At 39.0% G+C, this 10,214-nt stretch overlaps 1 protein-coding gene and 1 pseudogene across 2 annotated transcripts in view; both read left to right on the top strand.

Moving 5' to 3' along the window:
- Nucleotides 1-914: 914 nt before the first annotated feature.
- Nucleotides 915-10,214, top strand: part of RABGEF1 (RAB guanine nucleotide exchange factor 1) — a 32,247-nt gene continuing 22,947 nt past the window's right edge. Inside the window, exons 1-3 of one of the 2 annotated variants that reach the window (XM_081819634.1) lie at nt 915-1,075; nt 1,455-1,643; nt 4,185-4,351. In XM_081819634.1, the coding sequence (XP_081675760.1) occupies nt 1,465-1,643; nt 4,185-4,351 (346 nt within the window). In that variant the 5' untranslated portion in view covers nt 915-1,075; nt 1,455-1,464. Of the gene's footprint in view, nt 1,076-1,454; nt 1,644-4,184; nt 4,352-10,214 lie in introns of those variants that run through there. The other variant, XM_081819633.1, reaches the window with a different exon arrangement.
- The window catches only part of LOC115939741 (grpE protein homolog 1, mitochondrial pseudogene), a 5,378-nt pseudogene continuing 3,009 nt past the window's right edge, over nt 7,846-10,214 (top strand).

Genomic DNA, 10,214 nt, shown 5'->3' with positions numbered 1-10,214 from the left:
AGCTATCTCCTTTATTCCTATCCTCTCCCCCTTAGTCCTAAGCAACTGCTAATCTGCTTTCTGTCTGTAGATTTATCTGTTCTGGACGTTCACATGAAGGGGATCATATAATATGTGGTCTTTTATCACTGGCTTCTTTCACTTAGCATAATGTTTTCAAGGTTGATCTTGTTGTGGCGTATATCGGTACTTAATTCCTTTTTATGACCAAGTAATACCCCATTGTATGGATATACTGCAATTTGTTTATACATTTACCAGTTGATGGACATTTGGATTATTTCCACCTTTTGGCTATTGTGGATAATGTTGTTATAAACATTTGTTACAGGGGTGCCTGGGTGGCTCAGTCCGTTAAGCGTCTGCCTTCAGCTCAGGTCATGATCCCAGGGTCCTGGGATTGAACCCCACGTTGGTCTCCCTGTTTGGCAGGGAGTCTGCTTCTCCCTCTCCCTCTGCCCTACCACCCTCCGCCATGCTCGTGTTTGATACAGTCACATTTGTCTATTTTTCCTTTTGTTGCTTATAGTACTTTTGGTTTCATATCCAAGAAACTGTTGCCAAATCCAATGTCATGAAGTTTTTTTCTAGGAGTTTTATAGTTTCATGTGTTACATTTAGGTCTTTAATCCAATATTAGTCCTTTCTGAAAGTGTTCTTTATATTATTGAGAAGGAAATAAGTGTTTTCTTTTTCTTTTTTTTTACAATATTTTTTTTTTTTTTTTTTAATTTATTTGAGACAGAGAGAATGAGAGACAGAGAGCATGAGAGGGAGGAGGGTCAGAGGGAGAAGCAGACTCCCTGCCGAGCAAGGAGTCTGATGCGGGACTCGATCCCGGGACTCCAGGATCATGACCTGAGCCGAAGGCAGTCGCCTAACCAACTGAGCCACCCAGGCGCCCCGGAAATAAGTGTTTTCTTTAGTATGACTGTCAGGACGGATGGGCCTGCCTTCCTTCCTCCCTCCCTTCCTTCTTTCCTTCCAGATTTTAAGTAATCCCTACACCCAGTGTGGGGCTCAAACCCACAACCCCGAGATCAAGATCACATGCTCCACCAACCGAGCCAGCCAGGTACCCCAGGAACTTGTTATATTTAAACTCTTCTTCCCTCCCTCTCTGCCTTCCTTTCCTCCATTATAGCTTGAAGATTATGGACTCACATTTTGTTTTAGATTTTTATTTATTTATTTGACAGAGAGAGAGACAGCGAGAGAGGGAACACAAGCAGGGCGAGTGGGAAAGGGAGAAGCAGGCTTCCCGCGGAGCAGGGAGCTCAATGATGCAGGGCTCCATCCCAGGACCCTGGGATCATGACCTGAGCCAAAGGCAGACGCTTAATGACTGAGCCACCCAGGCGCCCCTGGACTCACATTTTTTTCTTAATTGCTGTGGTAATAGAAGAATGATAGTGAATTCATTTGCAATATCACTTTCTTATTTACTTGATTAGCAGGAAGAAGATGAGCCTTAAGTCTGAACGCCGAGGAATTCATGTGGATCAGTCAGAGCTCCTTTGCAAGAAAGGATGTGGTTACTATGGCAACCCTGCTTGGCAGGGTTTCTGCTCCAAGTGCTGGAGGGAAGAGTACCACAAAGCAAGGCAGAAGCAGATTCAGGAGGATTGGGAACTGGCAGAGCGGTAAAAGGACTTAAATAGGGGTGGTTTAACTGTGATATGATTGGATATACAGTTCTGTCACTGTCAAAATCCATTTTTCTCTCCTGTTGTGAGCTGTCAGCAGTCAGCTTAGTATTAAGAGAAATGAAATTTTTTACCCTTTTCTTCTCAGTCAGCATTTAATGAATAGCTTTCAGTGTTTACTTCATTTTCATCTTTATTCCTTTAATTATTTTGTGTTTAGAGTGTGTTAGTCTGAGTTCTCTAATATAGATAATAGGCTTCTTGGACTAGAAGAATGCATATACACATACTTCATAGTGAAGGTCACCTGAGGTAATATCTGTGATGTCCCTAGCACAGGACTCGGCACATGGCTCTCATCAAGCATCATTTTCCTCATTCTTGTAATAGATTCAGCATGGCATCTGACATGGTGATAAACACAAAAGTAGAAACTTGTTGATTTGTATACATGGCCCTTGCATTTTAGAAACTTAACCTTTTCTTAAAAATGGGGTTTGTTAGTGAAAAGTAGTTTATATTATCCAGAAATATGATTATGGTAAAAAGTAAAAGATGGAATGGCTGGTGAGCATAGGGATGAATAAAATACCATGCATGATGTTAATCTTTTGCCAAAACATCCTAGGAACAGTAAAACTTCTCCATAAAAGAAAGTCAGACTGAATTCTGACAGCTTTTGCTAGTTTTTTTATATTTAATCAGCCATAGTTGTTGAGTGACCACTTTGCTCGCATTTGTGGTGAACTCAATTATAATGCATGCTCACTGCTTTCAGTAACTCTATGGTCAAAGACAGGAAATGTAGACATAGAACGTTAACTATTTCATCCTGTTTCCCACTGATATTCAGTAGCTGATCCTATTTCATGAAGAAAGTGGAGGTCACTAGGCATGAATTCCCTTAGCTTTCTTCCCTCTCCACAGCAAAATGTGCTAATATCTTTATGTTAACTTCTGTTTTGTCTCAGAGGGAGGTGTGTCCCTATTCCACTTTCAGACTAACACTTCTGCCTGTGATTTCCTTGCTCTTTCTTACTGCTTCCATTTGTGACCTTGCTTGAGATTTCCTATAGCACTGTTTCTCAAATTTGAACAAGCATGAGAATCACCTGGAAAGCTTATAAAAAGAGGCATCACTGGACCTCACTGCAGAGTCTCTGACTTGAGTAGGGTGGGAGTGAGGTCTGAGAATTTGGATTTCTAACAAGTTCCCAGGTGATGCTGCTGGGATCACCATATAGAGCCGTTGTTCTATGGACAGCCTTTGAGATTTAGTATAAATACCTCAAATTCAGCTCGTCCTAGGCCAGATTTGTTTTTATTTATTCTAATCCTCAATCCCAACGTTTCCTCCTACCTACCCTTCTTCCTGTATCAATTAATGACATCACTGTTTTATTCAGTTGGCTAAAAAACATTGGAATCATTCTTAATTTCTCCCACACTCTCTAAAACTAATTGGATAAGTAGAACTTATTCCAGCTCAGAGAAGTCTTTTGAATTTTACCCTTTCTTAGTTTCCTGGTCTTTATTTTCTTTCACTTAAATCTTTGTATAATGTAGTCTTTTTTTTTTTTAAAGATTTTATTTATTTATATGACAGAGAGAGATATAGCAAGAGAGGAAACACAAGCAGGGGGAGTGGGAGAGGGAGAAGCAGACTCCCCACTGAGCAGGGAGCCCGATGCGGGGCTCGATCCTGGGACCCTGGGATCACGACCCAAGCCGAAGGCAGACGCTTAACGACTGAGCCACCCAGGCGCCCATGTATAATATACTCTTAATTATTGCCCCTCAAGTTATCACATAGCTACCTGCATTATTTTTCTAAAGCACAGATCTGATAATGGTAATTTATTGGATTTACAGTCGTTCTTGGTTCTGCACCATGTGGTGAAATCTAAGATTATAATGGACTTGGCTGTCAAAGTTTCTTACCATCTGGTCACACCATCAATGACTTCGCTTAACTTAGTTGGCAAAAGAAACCACTTGCCCTCACATTTGTAGCTCCCTCTCCCTGGAGTGTCCTTTCGCTCAGTGTAATCTTGTTCATCTCTTGAGTGTCCTTTTGCCCAGTGGAACCTTGTTCATCTCTTAAGCTCAGCCTAAATGTCACCATTGTAAAACCTTGGACTTCTCTAGCAGATTAAGTTGTTCTTCGCTATATTCTCACAGCAGTTAGGTTTTACTCTCTACTGTAAGAGCTATCGCGTTACATGGTAATTACTTATCTCTTTCTCCTTTTCAACCTTGAGCTTGTTAGTGGAAAGGACTAGAGTTTAGTGCTTTTCTGTAACCTTAGTTACATTTAGTTACAGTTGCTAAATGAATACAATCCATGGAGAAGGTCCCTTTTGAAGTCCAGGATCCGGTAGGGATAATTTCATATCAGACACCTCAGACCTATTTGGTGTGTTTAGCCTCCAGTTCTAAACCTTCTAGATGCCCCTGCAATTCATTGAGTAATAACTTCAGATACAGGGAAAACTTAGAGGATGTCTGGCTCATTCTTAATCCTCTCTTGAACTGCAGACTTCAGCGGGAGGAGGAAGAGGCCTTTGCCAGCAGTCAGAGCGGCCCAGGGACCCAGTCCCTCACATTTTCCAAGTTTGAAGAAAAGAAAACCAATGAGAAGACCCGCAAGGTTACCACAGTAAAGAAATTCTTCAGTGCTTCATCCAGGGTTGGATCAAAAAAGGGTAATTTTCTGATTCGTTTTTTCCTCCGTGCTCAAATGAGATACAGAGTAGGTCCACAGTGCATGTGGGCTCTGCTTTTTAATTTCTGTAAGCATTCAGGGGATATCCACTCAGATTTGAAACTGAAGTGGGGTTTAAGGGTCAGACAATATATAACACCAAAAATCTTTGGTTGGAGGACATTGTGTGTTGGAGAAGCTTGTTTATTACCCCGTAGGACTACAAAAATGTAGTTCTATTTATAAAATGTATTACCATCCAAATGTGTATCTTTTTGAATGTTTTGGTTTTTGTGCCTTTAATTTTTGGGATTCTGGTTTATTTTCCTTTGTATAATATCCTTATTAACCATACCTTAATCAGAAATGACTGTTTCTAGGCTGAAAGTCACCTAAAATAGAGGTTTTCTGAGCGCTTGAGAGACAGCTTGCATCTTGAAGAAATACATAGAGAACATATAGGAAAAGGCTTGCTTTGGGCTTTTGGAGGGGTGAAAGTAATCCATAGTATGTGTTTTCTAGTGCATGGATTTGTATGTACATTATCTTTGTCATCTGCTTCTTAAAATGCTATATACCCAGTAAAAGGATTGTCACTAAAGTTAAACTGTGTTCTACCAGTCAGCAGACAGCTAGTTGAAGTGGCCTAGCTGGAAGTAAGAAAAAGAATGTCTGTTGTTAGGGCTTAGTCTTTGAACCTTTATGCTGGTAATCAGAGTTATTCAGTAAATTTGAAATGGTGTTGGAGATAAGGCTGATGTTATCAGAAGAGATGTTCTCTTGGACAAACCCCACCACCTGGGGTAATTGTCAGGAGTTTTGTTTTGTTTTGTTTTTGTATTTGAATAATAATATCACACCTTAAGATCTTTGCTGGTCTTTCAGATTTAATGGCTGTTACTTTGTTTTATTAGAAAGAAAGGTTGCTTATTACCCAAAACACAGCACTTCTCTTTAATAAAAGCAAACCTTTTTTGTTGTTGTTGTTAAGATTGAGATAGCGAGAGCAGGAACACAAGTAGGGGGAGTGGAAGAGGGAGAAACAGGCTCCCTGCTGATCAAGGAGCCTGACGTGGGGCTCGATTCCAGGACCCTGGGATCATGACCTGAGCTGAATAACCAACTGAGCCACCCAGGCGTCCCAATAAAAGCAAGCCTTTAAATACTCTTTTTGTTCACATGATTAATCTGGAGTTGTTTCTAGGTTGGCTGTCACTTGTGGCAATTTTCTGTACTGTAACTAGAAAGGGAATAATTAGTACCTGTTAGAGATTAAATTAAGGATGAATTTGGCTCATGATTTATTTATGAGGAAGTAGTGTAGCATGGTGGTTAAGTGCATAAGCTTTGGAGTCCCCTTGTTTGAGTCTCGGTTCTGTGGTTTACTAGCTGTTGGGACCTTGAGCAAGCTAATCTCTTTAAGCTCTGTCTATTCTGAGGGACTGTATTACCTCCTGTAGGCATGTCTTAAGAATTAAATGAGCTGATGCAATTAAAAGAGTTCAGCACAGTACCTGACAAACATAGTAAGTCTCCAATAAATGATACAAGTTGTTTTTCTGGTAGAATAAGCTCTACTAGTAAAGAGCTCAAGGGTATTAAAGCCATTCATTTTATTGAATACCTCTCAATTTGGGTTTCTCTGCTGTTTCCTCATGATTGGGTTCGGGTTATAACTCTTATTAAGCTTAAATTCTGTTTCTTGCTTTGGGAAAGTCTCATTAACCTTATGAAATTATGATATACAGTGAAATGGTAAAACATGGTGAAATATGAAATAGTAAAGAAGTTATAAAACCCAGTGGCTCTAATTGCCTCTTTTTATAAGTGACAGTAGGAAAGCCCGTAAACATTAGGTAACTTACTCAAGGTCATATAATATGTTGATGTATAGGGTCCATTTTTTCCCACTATCCCTTGATCTCTAGTAAATGTGGGTGTGTGTGTATATCTGTATCTATGTCTATATGGTATTTGGTGAGGTTTCTATTACTGAAGTGCGTAATAGTCATGTACCTTCGGTGACTATCCTTGCTACTTCTAAAAAATCGTATCCTAAAATGTTTGTACATGTGCATTATATTATGAAAGAAGATTTGTATTTTAAAAGTTCCAAGTTGTTTTTATTTTTTAAAATTTTATTGGTATACTTCTTAGCTTCTTTTCTTTTCAAATGGTAGATTATTACCTTAGATTTTTAATCTTTAGTTGGTTTTCGTCTATAGAAAGCATAGGGAGATAGAGACCTCAAAGTATTGAAAAAAATTGATGTTTGAGTATTAGAAAAGAAGATCCTATTTGATCTTTGCAGACTGCTTACAGATGAACTTTGCATTTCAGACTGATTTATTTGGTCTTTGCCTGTGGATAAAGTTAGCCTATACTAAATGTGGTTTTAATTTATTGAGTCACAACTAAAATAGGCCTTTTGTGTTCTGTATTCTCTATTTTACTTCATTAATACATGATGCCTTTGCTCTTGATATTTTTCTTGCTTCTGTCGGTGGCATGAAAGAAAGCTCTTAAACCAAGGCAGGTTGGTGGTAAACAGAACATAAATACAGCCTTCTAATGAGTTTGAAGAATATTTAATATCCTGTTAAGAGTTGGATGCCCTTCACAGAAGGTTAATGGAATAGCTTGATTAAAGACTCAGAGAGTTTACTTACAGTTTTTAGATTTCTAAAGTAAGATTGAGTGAGCTATTATAGCTTACAGAGTAAGTCATAGTTGATTGGCCAAGTTGAAATACTTGCTCATACATTTTGAAAGCCCCTTTTCTTTTAGAGCTCAAGTAGACTATTGTTGTCCTGAGTAGAATCTTGTATGCATCTTTCACAAACTAATCTAAAGGCAGTGCTCATAGGATTCTTTTCTTTTTTCAGAATTAAAATACCAATTTTTCCACCCAGACCTTAGATTCTAAATACTCATCTTCACTAAAGTGAACTCATGAGTTCTTTGGAGAAAAGACTGATTCAGAGGCTGGAGCAGGGAAAGAAGGGCTGCCCAAAATTTGGGGACATGTCAAAGACCCAGAAGCCAGCTTCTGTGGATTTCACCTGGCCAAATTTGAGTATTAAATAAGGACAATAAGTGGAGTGTGGGTGTATATCTACATTGAATAAAATAATCCATTAGTCCTTTGAACTAATAAAATAAATAAATGATTAAATAAAGGAGAAGAGAAAGCTCTTTTTTTTTTTTTTTTTTAAAGATTTATTTATTTGGGAGAGAGTGCTCTGGAGTGCAGGCGGGCAGGGGGAATGACAGAGGGAAAGAGAGAGAATCCTGAGCAGACTCCCCTGCTGAGCAGGATCAGAGCTATGGATGTAGATGCAGATGCAGATGTGGGGCTTGATCTCATGACCCTGAGATCATGACCTGAGCTGAAATCAGGAGTTGGACACTTAACCGACTGAGCCACCCAGGAGCCCAGAGAAAGTTTTTTTTTTTTTTACCATAGAATGTTGACTAATAAATATGAAAAGAGTAATGGAGATATTAAATCGCCATTTTGCAGTCATCATAGTAAGAATTGATTCAGGCAAATTTCATCACTGGATGCTAAATCTGGGGTGAGAGGAGAGAGTTTCCTGAGGAACAAATTATGAACATGATCTCAAATTAATTCCCACAACTAATTAATTAATTACAAATAGAGAAATGGTAACTATGTAATTGTGGGAAATGGACATTATGTACCTCCAGATATGATACTTTGAGAAGAACATACCATGAATTATGTCATATTTAAGCTGAAGAGTTATAACCTGAATCCAATCATGAGGAAACAGCAGAGAAACCCAAATTGAGGGGTATTCAATAAAATGACTTGCCTGTATTCTTTAAAGTTGTCAGTATTATGAAAACAAAGGAAGGCCGGGAGTCCTTAGAGGTTAAAGGAGACTAAGTATGCTTGACCACCAAGTGAAGACATGACTCTCAATTGAATCCTGTGTAAGAAAAAAACACTCACTTTTTCAGGGACTATACCATGGTAATGTAAAAGCATATTCTTGTTATTAGGAAGCATGCATATTAAGGGATAAAGAGCATGATGTATACAATTTACTTGAAAAATTTAGAAAAAATAGTACAGATATAGCAAAGTGTTATAATTTTGTGAATCTGAGTAAAGGGTATAAAGAAATTATTTTTTTAAAGATTTATTTATTTTTAGAGAGAGAGGGAGAGAGAAAATCTCTAGCAGACTCTCCACTGAGTGCAGAGCCCAGCGGGGGCTCGATCTCACCACCCTGAGATTATGACCTGAGCCAAAACCAAGAGTCAGACGCTTAACCAACTGAACCACCCAGAGGCCCCTAAAGAAATTCTTTGTGACAGTCTGGCAGCTTTTCTGTAAATTTGAGGTTATTTCAAAATAAGACTTAAAATGTAATCCTCCAGCATTCAGTGCTATCCCAAGACCTGAACTTCAGATGTTAATTAAGTAGAAGCATAGTGTTGATTATATCGTTTGAAGGATCACTAATGAATTGCTACTTTAATCATGAGGGCCACTTTGGCATTTAGATGAAACTGAAGTAATGATTCCCCAAGTTGAATTTAGAACTGATTTTATAATTGTGACTGTTTTCTGACTTTCATTGATCCGGACTATGAGAAATTTTTTCCCTGTTACTGCATATTTGGAGTCTTTTATTCTTTGACACCAACTGGGTTGCCAGCAATTCAGTCCTTTTTCTAACACTAACTACCCAGAGTCAGCACAAACTCCATAGCACAAAACCCACAGGCTAAGGGCTCTGTCCCACAAGGCTGTCCCCACCCCAGAGGCCAGTTGCAGCCCCCAGGAGTCGGGGCACCCAAACTTCTGACCAGCCAGCTATAAGTCGGGGATTCCCACAAGCCTCTCCTCAGGTTTGACAATTTGTTAGAATGACTCACAGAACTCAGGAAAACACTTTATTTATCTTACAGTTTATTATAAAGAATACAACACAGGAATAGCCAAATGGAAGAGATGCATAGGGCAAGGTATGGGGCGGGGGTGGGGTTGGCACCAAGCTGCCGTGTCCTCTCTGAGGTGGGCCATACACCCAGCACCTCGATATGTTTACCAATGTGGAAATTTCCCAAACCTCATCATTTAGGGGTTTTTATGGCAGCTTCATTAAATCATTGGTGATCAAAAGTCTCCATCCCCCTCCGTCTGAAAAGTCAGAAGTCAGAAGTTGAGGGGTGAGTGGGGTGGGTGGGACTCAAAGTTTAAACCCTCTGATTGCAGGGTTGATTCCTCTGGTTGGTGATTAGCCTCTCTTTAGATAGCCCTAAGCTATCTAGGGGTCCACAGAGTCACCTCATTAGCATAAATTCAGAAAAGGAAGGAAGAAAGGGGCTTGTTATAAATAAAAACAGATGCTCCTCTCGTCTCTGTAACTCAGGAAATTTCAAGGGTCTTAGGAGTTCTGTCCACGGAACCCAGGTGCAGAGACCAAATATATATTTCTTACTGTGCTACAGACTATCTACCTTTTAGTTCAAATTATATAACTATAGTCAGAACCACTGAAAAAGTAAGGAGAACTGTAATATTCTACTGAGCTGCCCCTATTTTGTTTGGATCTGAGAAACATGGGATTTTTTTCAGTAAACTTTTTAACATGGCGATATAAAATGTTTTTAGTACTAGAAGTGGTGTTAGTCATCTTTACTACGTGAGCATGTTCTTTTTTGATAATTGACATATTCAGGTTGTCTTTACTCTTTCACACTTATTCTTTTTTTTTTAATTTAATTTTATTATGTTATGTTAGTCACCATACATCATTAATTTTTGATGTAGTGTTCCATGATTCATTGTTTGCGTATAACACCCAGTGCTCCATGCAACACGTGCC

This window comes from Leptonychotes weddellii, chromosome 5 (assembly GCF_054177405.1).
Source record: "Leptonychotes weddellii isolate Sample4059 chromosome 5, ASM5417740v2, whole genome shotgun sequence".
NCBI classification, from domain to species: Eukaryota; Metazoa; Chordata; class Mammalia; order Carnivora; family Phocidae; genus Leptonychotes; species Leptonychotes weddellii.
Note: the sequence above shows the minus strand (reverse complement) of the source record. Positions and strands in the feature narration are given on the sequence as shown.